The 23,995-nt window shown below is 41.0% G+C and overlaps 2 protein-coding genes across 2 annotated transcripts in view; both read left to right on the forward strand.

Annotated features, from left to right (window-relative positions):
• Positions 1 to 1,628: 1,628 nt before the first annotated feature.
• On the forward strand, positions 1,629 to 4,371 carry neflb (neurofilament light chain b). The gene is made up of 4 exons (XM_059337192.1): positions 1,629 to 2,762; positions 2,915 to 3,039; positions 3,140 to 3,591; positions 3,682 to 4,371. Exons 1-4 carry the CDS (start codon positions 1,629 to 1,631, stop codon positions 3,876 to 3,878), a joined length of 1,908 nt encoding a protein of 635 aa, XP_059193175.1. The 3' UTR covers positions 3,879 to 4,371.
• An 8,843-nt stretch (positions 4,372 to 13,214) lies between these two features.
• Positions 13,215 to 23,995, forward strand: part of dock5 (dedicator of cytokinesis 5) — a 38,057-nt gene continuing 27,276 nt past the window's right edge. The window contains exons 1-8 of the mRNA XM_059337043.1: positions 13,215 to 13,374; positions 21,805 to 21,888; positions 22,123 to 22,163; positions 22,246 to 22,301; positions 22,576 to 22,672; positions 22,815 to 22,963; positions 23,107 to 23,242; positions 23,599 to 23,756. Coding sequence (XP_059193026.1) covers positions 13,332 to 13,374; positions 21,805 to 21,888; positions 22,123 to 22,163; positions 22,246 to 22,301; positions 22,576 to 22,672; positions 22,815 to 22,963; positions 23,107 to 23,242; positions 23,599 to 23,756 — 764 coding nt within the window. The 5' untranslated portion in view covers positions 13,215 to 13,331. The remainder of the gene's footprint in view (positions 13,375 to 21,804; positions 21,889 to 22,122; positions 22,164 to 22,245; positions 22,302 to 22,575; positions 22,673 to 22,814; positions 22,964 to 23,106; positions 23,243 to 23,598; positions 23,757 to 23,995) is intronic.

Genomic DNA, 23,995 nt, shown 5'->3' on the forward strand with positions numbered 1-23,995 from the left:
AAGGTGTCTACATAAAAGTGACATGAGCGTGTCATAAACATGACATGGGATGTGTCACGAACATTAATAACACTTTGAAGTGACATTAATGCTCATGATACTTGTCATGTCATGTTTCTGACAGGCTTGTGTGACTCTTATGTAGACACCTTCAAAATAAAGTGTTACCATATCTTGCTTAAGTCACAAAGGCATGTTCAAAAAATTGCCTAAGTCATTTATTTCTCTTAAGTTACATAATTTACACACAGTGTTATTACTATGCCAATAGCCATCCTTTGTTACATCCTTTTTGAGTGAAATGATAAATAAATGTCATATGTTACACTTTTCAAGTTTTTTTGTGTTTCCTGAAAAACTTGAAAACATGAGTTAGGCGATTAATTTAACAGGGTGATAATATAAATAAGTACACAGCACTGAATTGTCTTTTTAGAACTGTTTTAGATTACTACTTACAATAAAATCTCTGAAGTTGTTTTTTAAAAAATAAACAAAACGAATTATTTAATGTTTTCATCTTTGCATTCCGCTTTTCTGAAAATTAGTTTCAAGCCTTTCAAAATTATATTAAATACAATTCTTAAAGTAAAAAATATTGGCCTATTTATCTGCGGGTATACTTTTAAATGATAGAAAGCCACCTTACCGCACATTATTGCTGCTATTAAAGTACAAAGGTGATTGTACAGCTAATGGGATGAAGGACAGTTTTCACTGCTCAATGGTATTTTTACAGCCCTAACCAATCATTTGAGAAAGATAAACATTTTTCCTGATAAATTTAACCTGTGAACAATAGTCTTAACTTTTTCTTCAATTTCCAATCATGCAATAATATATTAAATAGTCTGCACCATTACTACATCAGGGCACAACCTAAGTATAGTCACAGAGACATTGGGATTATTAAATATGCAGTTCATATGAATTAAATCAGGGAATAACCAGGAAGAGTGCCTAGAAAATATTCCAGTATACATCATATGTTTATGTTTTATATGTTTTATATACAGTCAGCATTTGCAATGTGTAACCTGTATGGTAAACAGACAACCACTAGAGGGCAAACTTTTATTTCATAAACCAGTAATATGTTTTCTCTGAGATTAAGGTGCTATTTTTTAATCACAGGTTCAGTCAGGCTGCTTGATCTTCATCTGATCTGCTTTACATTAGCTTACTGTGATACTTTAATCATAATAATATTGTTATTAATATTTTTTCTTACCTAGCAGACAGATGATGCCAAATTATGCAAAGCTGTGTCATCTTTTACAAAGGTGGACTTCCTCCTCTCTTCCATCAGGAAATATATCAAGACTTTATTCAGTTACATTACATGAGAGATACATTATGTCTTTGTCAGGGTTTATGGTGGAAAGATGCCTCTGCAGATTTTCGGAGTAACGGTACTGTTTTGTCCTCAGTGACCCTGTCTGTTGCAGTCCCTTGTTGCTCCAGCACTTATCCCCGCCTCCTCCATCCCACACACTCATCCTCACCCCACCCCATCTCTCCCTTGGCTGAGACTGGCTAGCTGGCACCATTATCAATCCCTTCTGTCAGCATGCCGGCAAAAAATAGCTTACGTCACAGTCATTACTGGCTCTATAAAAGCCAGTGTAATGCAGATTCACTGTGCAGTCAACCCCAGCTTCCTAGACATAGAGCTGCCCGTTTCTCAAGTCATGGCTTCCACCGGCTTTGACCCTTACTTCCCCTCTACTTACAAGAGGAGAGTAGTTGTGCGCAGTGCAGGATATGGAGCTGGAGGAGGAATAGGATCTAGGTCTGCCTACTCCAGCCACTCTGCCCCAGTAACTTCTTATGCAGCCTCACGCAGAAGTTATCCAACACACGCCCGAGCTGTTTCCAGCTACTCCTCTGTGCTTTCTGCTCCAGTGTCTGCAGCTGCAGCCGAGCTTCGCCTTGACCAAGCCGCCCAGGTCAGCTCTGAGTTCAAAGTACTAAGGACCCAGGAGAAGGCTGAGCTGCAGGACCTGAATGACCGCTTCGCAAGCTTCATTGAGAGGGTCCATGAGCTGGAGCAGCAGAACAAGCTGCTGGAGACTGAGCTCCTGCTGCTCAGGCAGAGGCAGACAGAGCCGTCCAACCTTCGGGCCCTGTACGAGCACGAGATCCGCCAGCTCCGTGCTGCTGTGGAAGAGGCCCGCCATGAGAAGCAAGCAGCCGAACACCACAGGGATGAGATGGAGGGCGTGCTGGGTAACCTGCAAAAACGCTATGAGGACGAAGTGCTTGGCAGAGAGGAAGCAGAGGGCAGGCTTTTGGATGTCAGGAAGGAAGCAGATGATGCTGCACTGGTCAGGGCCGAGCTCGAGAAAAGAGTCGGGACCCTGCTGGATGAGCTGGCCTTCCTGAAGCGCCTCTGCGAGGGTGAGATTGCAGAGCTGCAGGCCCAGATACAGTACAGCGCAGAAGTGTCAGTAGAGATGGAGGTCGCCAAACCTGACCTATCCGCTGCTCTCCGTGACATCCGAGCCCAGTATGAGAAGCTCGCCCATCGCAACCTCCAATCGGCCGAAGAATGGTTCTGCGACAAGGTGAATGTGTTGACAGTAGGCGCTTCTCGCAACACAGAGAGTGCACGTAGCGCCAAGGATGAAGCTGGAGAATACCGCCGGCTCCTGAGTGCTAGGACGCTGGAGATTGATGCGTGCCGTGAGATGAATCAAGCTCTGGAAAACCAACTACAGGATGTGGAGGAGAAACAGAGTGCTGAGATCTCTGCACTGCAGGTGAGTAAAAGAAAGACACTGAAATAAAATGATGCTTATTTTTGCAATTGACATGAGTCTTACTGCCAGTGTCACTTGTTATAAAGCATGCTATGAATTTTCATTGAGCTCATGATGTACCAATGATCTCTCACTGTATCTTCTGTCTCCAGGATACAATAAGTCAACTGGAGGATGAGTTGAGGGCAAATAAAAATGACATGGCTCGCTACTTGAAGGACTATCAAGACCTCTTGAATGTGAAGATGGCCTTGGATATTGAGATTGCAGCCTACAGGTAAGCTTTACAGTGTTTTGTATATTGTGTTGCAATTGTGAGATTTGGATTTAATTCAGCATTTCGTTTACTTGATGTGATTTGTGTCATGTTCTGTTAGGAAGCTCCTCGAAGGAGAAGAGAACCGTTTTAATGTGGCGGGACCAGGGTCCTTCAACGTTTACTCCCAAGCCATGTACGCTGCTCCGTCATTTGGGAGAAGCCAGTTCTCTGTGCAGCCTCAGCTGAGCTCTGCAGCTCCCTACCTGTACAGCTCCCGCTTGTATACTTCAACACTCTCCACAGAGGAGACAATATCAGCAAGCCAAGCACAGCAGGCTGAGGCCAGCCCTTCTCAAGAGGAAGAGGAGGAAGCAGAGAAGGTGGAAGAGGAAGAGAAGGAGGAGGAGGAAGAAGAGGAAGAGCAGGTTGAAGTGGAAGAGAAGGAGGAGGAAGAGGAAGACGAGGCAGAGGAAGAGAAGGAGGAAGAAGAGGGCGAAGCAGAGGGGGAGGAGGAGGAAGAAAAGGAGGAGGAAAAACAAGAAGAAGGAGAGGAAGAAGCAGATGGCGAAGGTTAGTGTGGTGATGTTGTTTAATTGATGTGTTTGTAGTAGTAAACAAATTCTAACTTTTATTCCCTCTTACATGGTTGTGGAAATGAAGAGGGTGAGGCAGAGGAGGGAGAAAAAGAAGACGAGGAGGAAGGAGGAGAGGAGGCCCCATCTCAAGATGAGGAGGATGCTGAGCAGAAAGAGGAGGAGAAGGAGGGCGATGATGAGGGCGAAAAGGACGAGGAAGAAACTGAAAAACAAGAAGAGGTGGAAGAGAAAAAAGAAAAAGCAACTGATAAAAAAGTTTAAATTCAAATGCTTTAAAAACAACATGCTAGCTGAAGGATGTCTTCTCTGGTGCTCTATGTGTTCAGAGATTTCTCTCAATTCAGATTCTCTTAAAATCAGAAGACAACTTGATTGACCAACAGCATGCATGCTAACTGTACCAGCAATGAAATGAAACATTATAAAAGCTAATCAATAAACAGATGAAGTCAGGATGTGACAAGTGAAAAGAAATTCTGCTATGAGGAGATTTGTTTGCAAACACCTGCGTGCTTTACCGTCACCAATACATGCCTGTACGACTCTGTATGTGCAATAACCTGTTGGAAATGCCTTATTCTTCACTTTAAAATCCATAATGTGCTGCACTAAACTCTAATAAAGCCTTGAAGCCTTGTCAACCCAGAGCTGGCCCCCGGGCTTTTCATTCTGCACATATCAACAGGAGCAATTGTAATGTAAAATGTCGGATCAAATAATATTCAACAGAAATAAATGCCTTGCCATAAAATTATATTCAGTCTCCAAACTTTGTGACTCATTTCATTCAGAATGTTCCTTTCTCATCAGAATGTTAATGGAGGTTAATGGAAAAAGCACATATGGCAGCCAAAGAGCCCTAAGTCCTATCTATATTGATAAATCTGTCCATAATTGAGTGGACGGGGGAGCTGCAGCAAACCAACAAAGTCTTGTTCTTTCCAGCAAAAGGTATCAAGTCAACCCTTGATATGAAAATGCATGAAAGACAGCTGAAATCACAGTATATCAGGCAGTATTAGGCTTCGCAATTTCAGCATGATCCAACAATAAATCCTCATTAGATTTCTCTTGACTTTGCTAAAACACAGTCTAAATAAGAAATGAGTTACAATGGCCTTTTTTTCTTTATCTCAAGTCAGCAGGTCGTGTCTGTCCTGATGTGCCTATACAGTCTGTGTGTGTGTGTGTGTGATCAGTGAGCTGACACCGGTGTTTTTCCTGCTGCCTCACCCTCATCCACATCACTGTCCATAAATCAGGGCGCTCTGAAACCTTTATGACTCAGCTAGTCTGCTGCACCAAAGAATCTGGCCAAGTGTCAACTCACGCAGGACAGCAAAGAGAGAGAGAGAGGGAGAGAGAGGGGAATTTCATTATATCATAAGTGGGAGAGAGAGGTTGAGGAGGAATCAAGGAGAGAGAGGAGACGCAGAAACATATCTGCCTGCACTAAACCCTTGACAGAGGACAGTCTGTTTTTTACCCAGCATGGAGGTGGAGAGACCAGGGGCTTCCTTTAGGCATCCGCAGAGATGCAATCCCAATGAACCCCAAAAACTTCTCCCACACTCACTTACATAAACACACACTGGAGTGAATGTGGTGTGCCGTCTGTTTGATGTATCTGAAGCACACTTTGAAATATTGCATCATCTTATAAATGTAGCACATAACTTCACTTTTTTTCCTTCATGTGGTATGTGTTCTGGCCCATCCAGCATGTGTCAAAGCAGTGCCCGAAACTGTGCAATCTCCTCACTCCCTCCCGCTCCATCCTCTTTGTCCTCAGTTCACCCCACCCTGAGCTAAACTACATTATCCTCCTCCTTCTGTTGCTACAGTCAGACCACAGCCCAGAAGCACTCACTTTAATCATTAGAAACTCTACTTTGCAATGAATTTGGCTGCGTTTACTCACACCATTCACCACACAAGAGATAGCAATGCTGGAAATGTTTTCTTATTGATTACAGGTACACTGTTGATCTACTACTATGGTGGCATTTTAATACACAAACCACCATACAAGCAGAATGTTGTAGTGACAAAGCTCTTTACAATAGAAACAGAAAAAAACATGCAGGACATAAAGATACTCCCTCAGGTGCTCGTTGTATCACATGCAGCTGGCGAGTGTGTGTTAGGGCAGTTAAGGGCATGCTGGGACACACAGCAATGTTGAACGTAGCTTATCCAAGCGAAGGTGTATTATTTTTATCACATTTCATCTTTCACATATTGAGTTTCCCCCACTGTTTCATCTGTCATATTTGGGCTGTGAACGGACCGCTGTATAAATCTCATAACTCTCTCTCTCCTGTGGGCACACACTATGTCAAAGGGAGGGAGGCCCATCACTGAGGCCCACTGAGACCTCCCAGACGTACCAGGCTTTGATGAAAAACACAGAGCTGAAGGTGTAGCAGGAGATATCAGCGGCAGCTCCTGTAAAAAGTGTCAGTTCTGTACAGTTACCCCGGAATAGATTGTTTTGCTTTTAAAAGTTTCTGTGTTTGACTCCTGCATTGGGTATGGTACCATAACAGGGCACTTTAAAAGTCAATAACGCATTCTTGATAGTCTCATTATACTCTGAGGCTTCATAGAATTGAAACAGAGCACCGAAATAGGATGATGATGTTACAACTGTTCATTGTGAGGTACAGGGGGAAAAATGACTTCTTGACGTCCATCTTTTGCTTGTATTTAACTGCACGTTTTCTAAAGGCTGGCCAGGTTGCAGACGTTGTAAACCTTCAGGCACAAGCCTAGGGGGGTTCAGGAGCATGCTCCCCCAGGGAAATTATTTCTCAATTATGGCAGCTAGTTGTACTATTTTTTCAAGCCATTTGATAATAGAATGCCTCAGAATGTGTACAGAATTTGGGAAAAACATATGTTTTGCCTGGTAAAAAATCATCCTGTATAGCAGCGGTGGGCATGCTGAATTAGATAAAGTCAGCGAAGGGCCAGACATTGGATGGTCGAATTGAAACATGAAACACATGTACATGGAAGACGTGGCACATCATTTTTTATCTGACACAGTTTTGTGTGTGTGCAGTTAATTCAAACATTACTGGTGTAGAGCTCACAGAATGAATGTTTAGCTGCCAAATCGGATTTGAATCCATCCCATTTAAATCTGGGCTGCTTTAATTGCAAAAAATCAAGGATCCCCAACAATACCAAGTAAATGTGTTTTTTAAAACTTGAATTGTAGGCCAACAGAAGAGCATTTACTAACTAACCCCCCATGATGACAATGTTAGGGTCGCAATATCTCACCAGTAATATAACTTTTTTTCCATTGATTTGTTGGTCCAGTCAGAGAAACTGAGGGGAGAAGACAAAAAGTTAATAGCTTTCAAAAAGGTAAATGATTCGGGGCGTTTTGGAGAACATTGGAACCCCAGAACCCCCCCCCCCCCCCCCCCCCCCCCCCCCCAAATCATGATTACAATAAATACATATTACATTTCAGGAGGACACAGTATAAAATGATGGACTGCTTTGGCCTTGATGTGTGAAATTGAATCTGCCCAACAGAGAAACAGCAACACTGCTTGTTATTTGCTTTGCGTTTTCATGATAACCTTTAAGTTTAAAACCAAATAGATGCTGAGGTAAATAAGTGGGCACCTGCAGTGGAAAAACATATTTAAATTCAAAATACGGGGGGAGCAGAATCAAAAAGAGTTAATTCTTCCCACGTCTTTGGAAAGTGATACTTTCACCTTGACAGAAGCACTTGTCATCTCCGGGATGTTTTTTTAAATTGTAGGCGGGTGTGTGCACTCCTCTCAGACTGCTAAGGCCCTGGTCCAGACAGCGAGGGTGGTCACGCTGCAGTCTGCCTTTTTTGCTTGTCAGACAGCCACGCTTTGTCTCCGCAAAGAAAAGGAAGTCTTAGATAAGAGATGTGGCTCCCTCTGCTGATCTCAGAGAATCACCTAATTAAAAGACTCCGTCGAATGAGCCTTCACATTGGCCTGGGAGACAGCCGACCGAGACTATTTCATTTAAAAATGTGGCTCTCTCACACTAAAAATAGACGCTCGCTTCTCCTGGTGTACACATAGATAGCTGCAGTTTTCAGATGGCCTTATGTGCCCACTACAGGGGTACAAAGGATGCTTCAGTGAGTCAGATGGAGACAAATGTGGAAGCCTCAGGGTACATCCTCTCTCATGCATCAAAACCTGGTAATGAGATGTTAGACTTTTGGATATAAATGTTCTATCTAATGCTGACTTACCTGCAGAAGACATATTATGTGATCATATGCTTTAACTCTATATATTTCCAGCTGTCATGTCGGTTTTTCTTAACCCTTCAGACTTTTTTTCTTTCAGAAGCTGTACTGGGCTCAGTTTTAAAGCTACATTTTCAAAGGAGTCTCTTGATCCCTGACCTCGAGATAGCTGAATATAAATGAGTAACCCACGAATCTCCCCTTTTGAGACATACCTACTTCATGTTAAAATACATGCAGTTTGAGGCAGAAACCATGCAGTTTTCCTCATGCAGTATAAATGTGTTATTTTCACCTATTGTATTTGAACATTTCTGCATAGTGGAGTCCCAAAGCACTCATGGAATTGCATAAATTGGGTATGATTGAAAAGTTGAGATTCAATGAGCCCAATTTTATTCATGCATGATGATATTAGTCTCCACAGTAGCAATTTCATTGTGTTTTAGCTGTAGCTGTAACTCACTGTATAAATTGACTTGTTGTGGACTAAGGAAGTTTAAAACAACAAACAGACCTAGGGCATTCAGAAAATCCATAGCTTTCCGAGATATATCGACAATAAGAGGGTTTATCACCCATTTCCAGATCAGAAGTGCTCCCATCCAATCACCACAAAAACGCAATTCTTGATGAAATCTCCAAAGTGTCAAATCACAGCATGAATTTTTCACAATTTTAATGTCTTAAAGAGGAATTGACCATTTTTATCAGTATCAGAGTTTTATTCTTCTCATTTATTACCGATTTATGACTTCAACTTTACACACAGGACTGAGCCGCAATCAAATTAATCTTCAGGTTCCCAGCTTTCAGATGCCACTTTTATTTGGCATGTTGACCTGCTATCCCCCCCTAAAGATCCTCTGTCTCACACCCCCACCCCTCTTGAATAGGAGGCAACATTTTAAGGGGATAAACTGAGCTGCAAGTGAGAACTTTCTATGCAAAATAACACTTTATCTGGCCAGCTTGTACCTTTCTCACATCAGAAGATACATCACACGCTGACTAAATGCATAGGAATTCACGTAGGTGTCAACATTCATACAGAAAAATATTGACAGCTTGCACCATTATACAGTGACCATGGTGACGCACATGCATGATCTGACATCATGCACTGAGGAAAGAGGTTTTCTAAAACATTCTGTAAAAGTCGAAAAGTTTGGATAACCTGCACCAAAAGTCAACAGCTAATCATCTTCAGCCCCGGGATGTTGAGCCCTTGTGCACAGATAGTGCATTGACCTATCTGCACAGCATTGCAGGACTGGGGCTATTACCTGATTCTGTTGCCAGACAGCCAGGTGGATGCTGAGGCCCAATTTGCCTCTGGCGTCACACGGTCCTGGCAGTGAACCCATAAATCCATTAGGTCTTTTGTCTGCTTTTGTCTCCGGAACTGAACACCTCAGTTGTGGGCCACGACCAGCGTTTAGAGCCTTATACTACTCCGAAGTCTCCGAAGCATTGCAGTTCCTCACATCATAGAAATCACAGTTCACTGGGTTTAGTAATGTCAACCACTGAAGTCAGCCACTGAATAACAGTGGAGTCAAGTCAGGTCAAGCGCTATTGAAATGGTACATTTCATACATATGGATGCTTGATGTGCTTTGTTTCATAAAAGTAAAACACACAGGCATGTGCACTCAAGCATGTTCACACACGGACTAATCAAATGCGTAGGGAGGTGGATTGTAAGTAGGGAGTATGTTTATTATTATCTCAGCTGTCTGTCATGCTGAATGTTCATTCATAATGTGTCTTTTTGATGACACACTGAAAAGGCCTTAGGCACAGTAAACAGACAGGATGCCCTTGTTTTCGGATTTTAAAAAAAGTAGCTTCATTTTGTTTTTATCTACAATAGATGCAGCTAACTTTTATCCAAAAAGTGAGTGCAGTCAGTCTTTACATTCAGCTGTTCTGGCTCTGTATCTACATGTGCATATGTTTCCATTTAGCTTGCACATCTGCACATGGTCAGATGATTTTTTTTAAATGTATTTACCACCATTTCTAAAATGCTGCACCTATTTCAGGGAGTTTTAACAGGAGACATAACACAATCTCATCTAAATGAAAAGATGGGGGGTGGGGGGTGGAGATCCCCAGTCAAGATTCAGCCTGTCTACTCCTATTACTTATGGAGCATTCAACTCTGAGTGAACCCAAGAGTTCAATTCTGCTTGTCAAGCTGACACACACAATAATGTGATGCATGCACGCAAAAACATACCCAGAATTAAAGGATTTCTCTTTAAAGATGCTATTGGGGAAAAGTTAAGTAATGTTGAAGCAGACAGTTAAAATGCATTGCCACAACAAAGTGCAACACATTCTTGAAGTCTATTGTATGCAATAGCACAAAGCAGTCAGGTGATGGCAATATTGTATTCCTTTTTGCACATTTGATTGTTTTTAACTTTTAATAACCCAAAAGTGACTCTTCACATTTCATAATATGTGTGAGAGAATTTGTCAAAAGAAAAAAAGAGAATCAGAGGGCAAAAGGGCATGAGCAGATTTAAAGCCCCCTTTACAATAAATCCTGAGCAGGAGGCACCTACAGCTCAGTCAGAAATAGGTCACAATAATCATGTGTAACAGCTCAAGCAACAACCTTGGAAATTCTACATATAGCTGCAAAAATACATTTCTAGTACCTGATGTTCAGGCTGAGCTCAGTCAGTGTGTTTAAATCCTTTGCTGTGTAGGGTTTATTGAACAAACAGCAGCAGCAAAATGCACTGCTGGGGCGTAGCCTTCGTTTCAACATATTTTTTTTTTTAGGTTTTCTTTAACCCGTGTGAGGATCAAAGTTCAGGGAGTGTTGTATGCTGTACAAAATATAAAGCCCTTTGAGGCCAATTTGTGGTTTTGGCCAACAAAATAAAATTGAAACGACTTGGATTGAAAAAATTGAACACTGGTGGGACACATATATGAAATGGGAGGTCTGGGGGTCCTCCGCCAGCAAATTTTGAGCTTCATTTCTTTCAATTTATGGTGGAAAAAAAATCATCAAAATAAAAGTACTCTGCTAGTTTCATGGTTTTTGTGTGGGTGGGACTAGTCTCCTGCATCCTCCTTGAAATCCACAGCTATGCTACTGGGTCTGAAAACGACAACAAAAGTCACATATTTTGTCCTTGTCTAACTTTATTTTAGTATTATGTGGACAAAAAGGCAGCAATTCAAAAGTTTTATCAAAAGGCATCTTTTATTGAAAAAAAAAAATCTGTTTTGCCCAGTAAAAAGCTTTTCACAATGCTGCTTTGCAGTTGCCATATGTTCAATGGCTTTGTCCCTTGTAAAATAATAAGATTCAATAATAGCTTTCAATCAGACTGTGCTGTGTCGTGTTAGGACTAATTCACCACAAGCTGTGTTTAAAGCACCCACATCACAATAGATGGGGAGTGGGGGGGGGGACATCACTCTGGCAAAGGGAACCACAAAAGCACTGGATGGCTGAACATTATTGACAGCACCATTTGGCTGACCAGTGGCAGCAGAAAGCACGCATGCACATACACACAAACACACACACACACACACACACGTGATGGGCAAACAAAAGGCTAAGTGGACTACCAGATCTCAGCCAGCAGCTGTAAATTAGTGCACTGGACAGGGAGAGAGGGTGCTGGGCGTTATATGTGACTTACTGGCCGTGTTGAAATGACACGTCATACTTCCATTAGCTTGTGTAAACAATGTAGCTATATATGAGTATATAACTAACATCGTCTACCACTCAAATGATCAGAAACATTTTCTGCATGTCATGTGAAAATGGGAGAAGGGCTTGATATATTTAGGGAAATCTGTACTGCCAATTTCCCACCTCAAGACCAAGTAACATACAGGGGAAAAGCCTTCATGAGTGTCTTCTGTATAAAAGCACTAACATTGCAGGGAAAAGTATGTAGAGGGTTAGGTTTGACTGATGAAAGATCAATCACAGGACTCTGATGATGCTTTAAAATCTGTAGTTGTGCAAATGCATGTTTCTGAAACATGTATGAATCATAGAACTCCAAAGGTTCAGTCTTGCAGCCAATTTCCCCTAGTAGTCACTTGTGGTATTGCAGCTAAAAATCCCAAGTGGGAACACAATAATTGAAGACCTGTCTGAGAAAAGTGATTTAAAAATCTGTGACATCATCACAATGTCAAGTCTATGGATCCAGCGAGAACACGTGAACGGGGCCAGCGAGACAATAGGCTACTGTACATATTTAGAGGGTCACATAATGCAGAAGTAAACCCAGAGGCCAGAAAATTGTTTTGGTGTATGCGTGACACAAGTAATTCTCATTGGACTGAATAGGCATCGTCTTTGGGTCCAGTATCCGGTTCTTAAAATATATCTAGTGTTCTGAAGTAGAGCACAGAAACACATGTCTTGTCCTGCAATCTTGTTGAATATTAAAAACATTGTTAAAGCATTGTCACTGGACAAAAACAAATCCTCACCTGCTATGTTCTTGAAAATACTTCATAATAGACATCTTCTGCCACATAAATAAACATCTTACCTTGACCCATCTTCTTTTACAGTTTTATAGCAGTTGGCATCCATAACTGTTTATTGTTAATATTTGTTTATTATAGGTGTTCATTGCCACCATGACTTGCCCTTATCGCAACTATTCTGGCATTGCTCTAACGTGTAAAAAGCCACAAGACAGAATTGTTTCTGGATGAGTAGTAGAATGTAATGGCAGTAAATTAGCAGGATATATGTGTGAAAGGGACTTATAATTATGTCCCTGATCTAGCCCATTTATGCTCACTCAGAATACAATAGGCCGAGGCCTCCTTTAAACCAGTCAATGTGAGCGGCAGAATGAAGTCTGCATTTCAATCTCATTTTAAATTAAAAACAATAACCTGGTGTTAACTTATTTATGACACATCGGTGATTTATAACTCTGGTTTGAATTAATTATTCTCCTCTAGATTGTCAAATTGTGTGGCAGTGCTTCTAAAACTGGAGTGCCGACACCATTCGGAGTCCTTGAAGCAAAACGAGGGATAGATAGGTCAGTCTCATTATAATTTCCCTGAATTCAATTTGAGTTCATTTGAGGATTTATGAGGAATGGCTACAGATATCGATTGACTGATGTCTCGGGTAATACGGCTTCACGCACGAGGTTTCAGGAGACGAAGCCCTTGATGAAACTAGTGTCAGCCTGTAATGTGTTAGTGTGGACTTGTGTTGTTGTTGTGGGGGTAGTTTGGGAAGCTCATGGTTCACGCCTCTCCTCTCCTCTCCTCTCCTCTCCTAGCCGTGTGTGCCCTCCTCTCCCCTCCCCGTTTACAAGTCATGATGGCGGAACTGTAGAGCTCAGGACGAGCAGGAGTGCACCGCCCGTCCTCGTTTAAGCAATTGTATATAGTTATTTATTTTTTCAGACAACTTCACGTATTCCCCCGAAATGACCCGTTGGATACCTACTAAAAAAGAGAAGTACGGAGTCGGTAAGTTCTCAAATGTAGCTACGTGTGTTTTGCTCGGCGAGTGAACTCCCAACTAACTTCAAGGGAAAGGGGGACTCAAGTTGGGAAGTTATTGGAGACCTGTTGGTACATGGTGGAGATAGACACCGTAGCCCAGTTCGGTTTCACAAACTTTTTTCTTTTTTAAATTACGAAGGTATTTACCCTTCATGTTGTCTTAGGGACTGTGGATATTTGTTTGTAGGAGACATTCTTGTACAGCCTAACTGTCCAAAATAGGTGGCGAGGAAACGTGGAAAACTGCCAAGAGTTCAATGAGCATACCAGTCATTCTTGTACTTAACGTCGCTGAGCTGACTTGTGGAAGTTGTAGTGAACTTAAATGAATCCCCATTTTGCTGGAAGGTCCCTTGCAGCCTCCCCCCCCCCAGGACTCCTGTAGGGCCCCACATGGGAGCCACTGCCGTGCCTTTACTGTATGCATGTCAGATAAGAGAGCACTATTTGCATAGACATTGGGTTTGTCAGTGCCGCTTGGCTACACTTGGGGCTTAACTGTGTCAGTCTTTTGAGACTATTAAGCACTTTTTGTGTTTCTTTTCAACTTCACAAGTTTGACCAGTTTTTCTATGTGGACTTGCTTGCAGTAAGGTGTGGCCCTGTCACATTTATAGCTGTGTGAGTGTGTGTTTGTGGGCTTACTGTGCATGCATGTTCATGCTATCAGGTAGTCCTCCACACCCTCAAGGCAAATCAGGACAACTAGTAGGCTTCATTCCTTTCAGGGTTTACTGTTAATTGTCAGCACAGGTAGGCTGGTCATTGGTTGCAGTACTGAATCACTGTTGAATCTGTGCTTAAGGCTACAGACACTTTTACAGACAGACAGACAGACAGACAGACAGACAGACAGACAGACAGACAGACAATGTTTCCTGGTGTGCAGCAGATGGGTTACACAAGAGGAAAACCCTGCATGTGTGAACAGTGAATACACCCAGTGTACAGTCTCTCTGGAATATGTGTGAATCAGAGCCCAGGTCTGCAAATACCTTGCTCTAACCTGGATCCTCTAAGCAACTTAAAAGTAGGTGTTGTGTGCTTTGTTGCTGTTGTGACAAAAAAAAGCAGGTGAAGTGCTCTGCTGCACAAACACACCCTACTTGGTTATATATGACCTTGTTTTAGCAGCTGATGTTGAGGATTTTTTTTATGTGTTAATCCTTTTAGATCCCAGTATAGCGTTCAAAAGTGTTGCACTGTGTGATTGTGCCATTTTTCTGCCATTCCCTCAGAAACGGGGCAGAAGTCACTTACACTATACTTAATCCTTAAAATGCCATCGGACCCTGTACAAGGTCTTACATTTTTAATCCGATTAGTCAACCCAGGCTGTGCCCAAATACAGGCATCTACGTTTTGAGATGAAAGAGAGTGTCACAAGGTTTCTGATAATATCAATTATATCCTGCTAGCTAACAGGGAAATGTGGATAATATGGGGCTTAAGATATCACAATCTTTAATGGTGAATTTGTGACACCATAATAATAGGATAGCTTCCTAATTTTTTACATGGTGCAGAGAAGCACTGCACCCAAGACTCCAATGAAGCATTAAAATCAGCAACGTGTTAGTTTAATTTACTCCATCTCTGTTTTAACATGTTTTGCATCCGAAATGACGTCCCATGGCTTTATTAGATTTCAGGCTAAGGTCTCCTTAATGAGCAACCATGTAAATGCTAACATGATTTTTAACAAATCGCAGATGGAGCTGGCTGTTTTAATGGACAGCTTCCATAAACAGCACTACACTTTTGTTAGCAACTGATGCCCTTGCTAAATGGCAGTAATCCAGGAAGTTAAAGGGGAACTCCGCCGATTTTACACATCACAGTTTGTTAACAGGTGTTGCAGCACACTGTTGTAGTACACTGTATATGTGAGGAAAAAAAGCAATATAAAGCCTTATGTGGCTCCAAAGGGAGCTGCGTAAAATCTGATAAACTGCCTCAAGTGATGTAACTTGTGTCAGCATCAGTTGGTGCTGAAGACTATAAGTTAGAAAATGAAAGCAAAGTCTGGGGAGATAGACAGCAGTGACCTCTTGGCCCTCTTTGAAGCTTGAGCCGAGCAGCTTGAGGCTCCATTATCTGCTACCAGAATAAATAACACACCCAAATCTTTGACCAAACTGGTGGTGGTTGAGTTGCATTGTGGGAAATGTAGTCACCAGGTTTTTGACAAGAATATGTGGAGTTAAAAAAAAACTTGAAAAAACAAACAAACAAAAACATTTTTTCTGCTGCATTGATTTTGATCTTTTTCTTCTACATTGTAGAAGAAAGCCTGGCCTTGTTATATAGGAGTATAGTGTTAAATTATTATAGAGCTCTTTATAGATTGGATTATATATTCAGGGATTGTACACATTTTTACAAGGATAGCCTTACCGATATATAAATTGGCCGATAACCGTATCCAGGTGCGTATATGCTGTCCAATATGCACCGATAACCATATAACTTTTTTTAACAGACATTTTAATACAGAAAATTGCTTGAAAATGCTTGGGATAATTTGGAAATGCTGTTAGCTATATATTTTAGTTTTCATTTTTAGAATTGGTTGACATTGACATGGTTTCTTTCTTCGCTCAGAAATTCACTGTATGTGCTTGAAATCAAATATTCCTTTTTTTAACCCATTCCCATTTTTAACATAATCAGATGCTTCTACACAGATACTCATGTAAACCAAACATCTTTTCATATTTGTAATGAACAATCCCGTCCTATTTGTTGATTGTGTCCAGGCGTCTCACACCAGACAAAACATACAATCAAAATTAATATGAACAGCTGCAAGTGACAATGTACACAGATTAATTAATCAAATTGTTTTGCAGTTGTGTCTATTGTGATGGTGTGACTCTGACAGTCTAGAAATCTTTGCTTCAGGTCTCTTGAATGTGCTTGAGTTAAAAAGCTTAAAAAGCTGTATGATCCCTGTATATTAGATGCTGTTTTGAATTCAGTCAACTAGTAGATAGAAATGCTTAAAAACACATCAGCGTTTTCTCCCTCTTTGAAAAATCCATATATTGAATATGCAAATATGTATAATTTTAAAAGTTATACAGCTGTCTCATACTTCGCTGACAAGCACGCGCTCAATGTATGTGCACTGGAGGCATCAGGTGTCAACATCACACTTGTGTAATCTGCATATTGGGCCACGATTTGCTCCCAAACAAGTTGTGAACTCAGATCTGAGTACAGATGAATGTAAAATCAGCCCTTTACTGTCAGTCTGCACAGTAAATCTCAAATATTCAAGGAGGAGAAAAACATTTTTGCGTTGCGTTTTTTAATATATTATTTACTATAAGGAGTACATGTTTCGTGTTCTTGTATTGTACTGTAATGTACTCATAATGATAATGCCGTACAGTTGCTTACAAGCAGCACTACTTCCTTCTATAATTACGTTGAGTTCTCTTCAGGGAACTGCCATTCAAGTCACTGAAGTCATAATGCCTGACTTATGCCTGCTCTCACTGTGGTCGTGTGAAAAGAGGTTTTCAAGAACTCAGCCACAGCTTCCACTTGGTAATATTATGCAATAAATAACAAATAAGCTTCCTTAAAATGATCAAGGGCTTAAAGTTGTTTGCTGTGCAGGTGTTACGCGCTGCATGGGCGTATTATTATTAGCAAAACAAATCTAAAGCTGTTGAGATTTGCGGCCTCCATAGATTGCAATCCAAACATCCGTGTTTGCTCATCTTGCGATGTCATATCTGATGCTGCTGCTGCTTAGATGAGTGTTGACCTTGTTCTCAGTTTCGATGGACCGACCAGATGGTTGAATGGCCAGTCGTGACTTTTAAAACTCGGACTTAATTTCTGAGTAGTTCTTTAGGAACCTGGAGAAAGAGTTTTTTTCTCTCCTTCAGAGAAGGCAATTGTAATTTCCTTTGTAGCTGGCTTTTTAACTAGAATTAGAAGATGAGCCCATACCAGTCTAATTCTATCCCTTCTTTGCACGATTAGGTTTGAACTTGAGAATTAACTTTCTGATTTATTGATAACCTATAAGGACTTATTAGCTGGAGCACAGTTTTAAGGTCTACAGATTGTCTCTGGCTGTCTAGACGGCAGACAGGAGGCTAAAGGCTCTTCTGCTGAAGGCTTTATGTTTTGAAATGTCCTGCCTGAGGAGAATTGGCTCAAAAACAGACTTTAATAGACTTGCTTTTACCTAATGACTTTTTCTAGATATACTGTATCTCTCCCTTCTCTGGTAGCTTTATGCTTTATGTATGCTTGAATACAAGTAAGAGGGAGAATAGAATCCATGTGGATTGTGGACTGATTCCGCATCGATATGAAAAGGTACTTAGAAGGCTGTTTTCTTCAACAAATATTTTTTTATTATAGAATATTTCACATTATTATACACTGCACATAGAATGTCAACTAATTAAAAAAAATAAAATAAAGAATAAAATAAAGAATACATAAAAATAAAATAATTAGATGGTGCATGTCCAGTACCAGTCGATTACAGACCATTTAAATAAACAAGAAATCAAAATAAACACTATTTCAAAATCCCCAATCATTATTTTTTGCATTCTATATACTATATATTCTAACAACTTTCACATTGGCGCATATTTGACAACATGTATACCAATACCTTTGATAGGCCTTTGATAATATTGGATGTCTGATATATATTGTTGGACATCACTAAGTGGTAGCTTACTGAAGACCTTCATTAGGTCATAACGAATATAGGTTTTTTTTTATGTAACATCTCTTTATGTCATTGATTTCAAAGTAAACTACTACCCCTTTTATTGTGATGATTTTTATTTATTTAATAATTAAATATAGAGCTGCAATGAGTAGTTTGCTTATCAATTAGACAATCAATAGAAATATAATTGCCAATTGATAATTAATCGTTACAGTAATTTTTCAATTTTTCAGCCTCTCAAATAAAGAGATTTTTTGCTTTTTTCTGTTTTATTTAATGTTAAACTGAGTTTGGGACTGATAAAATAAGACATATCACCTTGGATTCTGACTAACTGAGATGGAAATTTTGCCCTATATTAATAATAGGCAGATTAGTCAATAATGAAAAGAATCATCAGTTGCAGCCCTAGTTTAGTCAAATGGTTTGTGATGGTTGTTATTTTTTGTTAAATCTGTTTATCAAATATAATTTATGTCCGCCCCATTTCTGGCTTTACGATTTTGTTTCTTTTTTGTTTATGATTGGAGGTTCTCCCTGCTGAGAATAGGAATGCATTCAGTGGACCTGCTTATCTGTATGTTAGAGGATTTTGTTGCTAGACTCTTTTTTTTTTAGTGTGTTTGTGTGGTGTTTCTGTTTCTGTGTGTATCATCAGCTTGGACCAGTTGTATATGTTTTGCACTCACACCCAGTCAGTGATGAGAACAATGGATTGTCGCTGAAACGTGTTAACTTTGATGAGCTGCCAGCAGCTGCTCAAACTGTTCAGCCGTAGTGCTCTTTAATTGTTGGCTAATCCACTTCTATGATAAATCATTTAGAGTGAATCAGGCTGACTTTGATTTAACATTAGTATGCACATTAACTTGAACCTACACAGATTGAGGCTTTATTGGAATTTACTACAGCAGCTTCAGGCTCAGCATTTTAAGTTAAAGAGGAAGATAGTGTGTCTCTGAGTCGTACAGATGAGCCGTGCTGCCGGGGCCACGACTGTTGCCTTTAGTTCAGACAGTGTGGCATCACAACACGCTCAGCTGGGTATCTGCCTTTGGCACAGTGCCATGCTGTTGCCAGGCCCGGACACTGTGTCAAGTTGGTGAATGGACCATTGTCAGTCTCGGCATGACCAGAGGCAGATGTCATTTCTTCAGTGCACGTTTCATTCGATATTGTTGTGGCTGGACAAATAATTTCCTGCTGCAAACAAATACACTTTCTCAAGAGAATTCATAGCGTGTCAGTAACGTCTTCTTTTAAATAAAACAGCACAGCATGTCCCTGTGTTAGCTCCGAGGCCCTTAACTTTCTGTTGAAATCATTTGTTTATTCAGCAGAGATACCAAAACTGTGATGTGAGGACATTTTTATTTGAAGCCTTAGTATGACTTTGAATATGTACCTAATACTTGAAACAATCCAGAGTATTACCACTTATCCAGTCATCAAAAAGGAAAACAAAGACTGAAACCCAGTTGGATTCAGAAACACAGCAATACCAGTGACTCTTTACTTACCCCCCCATAAAGGGATACTTCAAAACATTTTGAAGTGTGGTTATATGAGGTACTTACCCACAGTCAGTGTATTACCTACAGTAGATTGCAGTCTGAATTCCACCAGTTTGGAGAAGCAGGCAGGAGTACAGCATGACAGCCAAGTTATGTACTGCTGTGGATGGGGGCAGCAGCTAAATGTGTTTTAGCCACCTGAAAAATGACCCACCTAGATAACCAATATCAGTTTAAGTGTACTGTATATTTAGCATATTTTCACTGCTTTAGCCTGCTGTCAGTCAGCCCTTTAAGACAGGGAACTAAAGCTGTTATCTATACGTTCTTCAAGGCTACTAAACTCCTTTGATAAAAACAGTCATTTTATGTTGCAGAACATTGAGTTGTTGGTCCACCACTGCGTCGATCTGTTAGTTTTTTATGGTTTTGTGTGTGTTTAAAGGGATTGCAGAGTTGCATAATAACACAGTGGAGTTAACCAATTAAGTTAGCGGTAGACCAACAACCCCCATGCTCTGCAATGTAAAATTACTGTTATTTTCAAAGGAGTCGGGCCACTTTGAAGAGTCCATAGTTTGATAAAAAGGCTTCAGTTCCCCATTTGAAAGGGCTGTAAATGTAAAGATAGCAGTAAAAATATTCTAAATATAACACTGAACACTTAAACTGATAATGACTGAAACTGCCTTTTTAGGTGGCTAAAACACACTTTGTTGCCGCCCCTGTCCACAGCAGTACATGGCTCAGCTTCTGTGTTGGTAATCCTGCCTGCTTCCCAAACTGGTGGCATGCTGAGCGCCAACTACTGTAGGTAAAACACCGACTATGGATAAGTACCTCATACAAGCCCACTTCAAACCAATCCCTTTAAGGGCAAAAAAAGTAAAGTATGAAAGGTGTCATTGGTATTGCTGTGTTTCTGAACCCATCTAGCTTTCAGTGTTTGTTTTCCCTTTTGATGACTGGATGAGGATTTCACAGTCAGGCGCCGTTCACTTGAACCTGCACAGATGATATCCTAACAACAGCAGCCAGAATGGGTCTAACATAATATTTAAAAAGCTCCATGGGCTGGATACACAAACACAGTCTTAACCTGAGCACTGAATCCCTATGGAGATGTCTGTCTGGGCAAATGTGTGTTATGGAAAGCTAGAAAAATCTATCTGTGACACGGAGAGAGAAAGGTAGCCACATTCGGTGTTTCGTCAAGTTTTGGTATTCAGACTGAGGTGCGATAAGCCGAGCCAGTTGAAGCGTGCTGTGAAATCTAGCCTCAAGCAACAAGCATTATCACCATGCAAGTCAGGGCAGAGCTCTGCTCATAGTTCCTCTATCTGACTATGAGAGTGGCTGCTCGCTATTGCGGCTCCCTCAAGTCATGACAAAGACCTTTGCTACAGTATTGTTTGCCAAGGTTTCTCTTCTGTCTCGTTTTATGTGTGTGCGTGTGTGTGTGTTTGCCTGTGTGCGCGCGCAGGCGTAGTCTTGTGTGATCTCTCCCATACGTGTCCTGGTTAGAGAGTTATAAAGGAAAAACAGAGTCCCCAACAGGAAAGCTGCTAGGTTAATAAACTGAATAGAGGGAAGGGCAGGGCTCGCAGGTGAGCCACTTGGCAGAAGCACAAGCTGCTGTGTTTAACTATTGACCAAAGGCCGCAGAGGTATGATCATATCAGAAATATATAGGATGTGATGCCATTGCCCTTTTTAAGTTCTGCTCCTCTGAAGTTACTTGCTCCAGCAGAGTCCATTTGCTGGAAACACAGCCTCGGGGCATCTGTTTCAATTAGGAATTGTCAAAATACTTTAAAAATTTGAGTCACACAGGCGTGCTGCACAGGCACACAGCGTGCTGTTACAAAGTAAGATGAGGAATAAATCAAAGATCAAGATTCTCTGTGCTTGCGAGTCTCACATTCTGCATCAAGGAGGGTGAATTGGTTTCCTTTTCCTGGGAGAAACTGCAACCTCTGATCCAGAACTTTCTTAGAAAAAATAGACTTTCTCCTCCTCTGTGCAATGAGTGATTGAAAAGGGATTTGGGGTTTTTTCTTAATTCACTGGACCTCGTTGGAACCAAACTTGTCGAAATCTTTTCAGTCTTGACAGTATTAAAATCTCTGTGTGTTTCTCATAAAAAGATGGTCCTGTTTTGTCTTTCAGCAATCTACAATTATGAGGCGAGTGGTGAGCAGGAGCTGTGTCTACAGGTGGGGGACACGGTGCACATACTTGAGAAATTGGAAGGTGAGCGAGCCTGAACGCACAACAGGCCCAGGCACATCCCCATTTTCCCCTTCTCTAAAGCAAGCTGCCACAGGAACTTAAATGAAATGTTGAACTAACTGGTGCTCGATATGCTATGCATAACAATGTAAATGAGCCTACCACATTGTCTTTCTGACACGGTTGACTGTCATCACTCCTGTTTCATTCACTGCCTCTCCCTCACTGTCTCTTTGTTAATTAATGTTTCCTCAGGCTGGTATAGGGGCTATACACTACGCAAGAAATCCCAGAAGGTAAGGGCTTCATTACCACTCTATTATCCTCTATCCAAAGCTGTCATGTATATATACTGATTTTACCCCATTGCTTCCTCAGGGCATTTTCCCAGCTTCCTATATTCACTTGAAAGAGGCTACAGTTGAGGGAATCGGGTGAGCTCACATATCAGTAAACATATCACATTGATGATAATCCACTTTGCTTTTGGTTTGCCGCCCCGCTGTGTCATTTGCCAATAACATAGCAGTGCACTTGTAATTACCATAAGTGAAGATTCAGTAATGCTTTTCTTGGCTGTGTAAGGAAACCATCCAACTATTTATCATGTATAGAAATGCACTTGAGTCTGTCCAAATTATGTGACGTGATCTGTGAGTGATGAGCCACTTTTCCAATATCTTATTATTCTCTTTTTGTGGCTGGTAGCCAGCAAGAAATAATTATTCCAGCAGATTTGCCCCTGGTGCTGGAGCTCGGGGCTACTCTGAGGGAATGGGCACAGATATGGCACAAGCTCTACGTGGTATGTGTAGATCGCTTCTCTCTTATCAAGCTCTTTGTTTCTAATACACACAGTGCTACACTGATTCACATCACTTTGACTGCTTTTTCCCCATACCTCTGAAGGATGGATTGTTATAAGTGTTGACATTTTTATCTGACAGGCGAACAAGACGGCCTTGTTCAGGGGTGTTCAGCAGATGGCCTACAGCCTCATCGAATATCGATCTCAGATAGTGTCGGGAACGCTGCCTAAGGATGACCTTGTGGAACTCAAAAAGAAAGTCACAGCAAAGATTGATTACGGAAACCGGTATGAATCCTGCTGCCTTATTGTACTGCAATGAAGAGCCCTGTGACATAAACACCATTGTAAAGTTTTATTTGCTTGAGTCACGGCTCTGAGATTGTCTCTGTAAACTCAGCCGGTGCTGTTTGATCCTCTGTGCTGCTCAGGATTCTGGGGTTGGACCTGGTGGTGCGAGATGAAGCAGGAAACACACTGGATCCTGACCAGACCAGTACGGTCAGTCTGTTCCGGGCACACGAGACTGCCTCCCGCAGTGTCGATGACAGGATACAAGAAGAGAAGGCATGAGTTTGTTTGTCTATATCAGTTACCAGGGCTCAGCACTAACTTTTAAAAGTGGTTGTCAGGCTGACTGACTGAGCAAAACTCTTTGTAGTTTGTTTTTAATCAGTTAATGTGTCCATCCTCAATTCCTGGTATACAAAATACCAGTACAGTTTTGATAGTAAAATCAATATGTAAATATCACTAAAGCAAGAGATATAAGAAATGTTTTTTAGGTGCACATTTCGCTGTTCCTATTTTGTCCCTAACCTGGCAACCATTACCGTTGAGCCCTGGTCACCTTTACCATACTTCATGTCCATTTCAAATAATGTCTGTTTCCATGTACTGCTTGCACATTTGATTTCCTGCAGACACGGCAACAAAACCTGGAAATGAGGCGTCAGACCCTGTTCAGTACGGTGCACACTTACAGTCTGCTCATGAACCTGAAAAACTTTGTATGCAACATCGGAGAGGATGCTGAGCTGCTCATGTCTCTGTATGACCCTGACCAGTCTGAATTCATCAGGTTTGCTTCTTGCTTTTTTTCCTTAATCATCAATAAAGTATTAACGTGAGGTTATTGTCAATTTAGGTTCATGAAATTGTTATGCAACATGGAAAAGCAGCATTCGCTCCAGCATGATACATAGAGAAACTTAAATCAAAATGATGTTGATGTACCTCCCAAGTCATGCATATAAATGATAATAATCATTTTATTTTTGAAAAATTACCACCATTAGTATTGCTACTTCGTCAATTTTC

The sequence above is a fragment of the Centropristis striata genome, chromosome 7 (genome assembly GCF_030273125.1).
Source record: "Centropristis striata isolate RG_2023a ecotype Rhode Island chromosome 7, C.striata_1.0, whole genome shotgun sequence".
NCBI lineage: Eukaryota > Metazoa > Chordata > Actinopteri > Perciformes > Serranidae > Centropristis > Centropristis striata.

Excerpts from the sequence above, each read along its gene's own strand:
- neflb (XM_059337192.1), top strand. The coding sequence starts at position 1,629 with ATGCAGATTCACTGTGCAGTCAACCCCAGCTTCCTAGACATAGAGCTG. Across the intron at positions 2,763-2,914 it reads CTGAGATCTCTGCACTGCAG|GATACAATAAGTCAACTGGA; the intron begins GTGAGTAAAAGA and ends TTCTGTCTCCAG. Across the intron at positions 3,040-3,139 it reads ATTGAGATTGCAGCCTACAG|GAAGCTCCTCGAAGGAGAAG; the intron begins GTAAGCTTTACA and ends ATGTTCTGTTAG.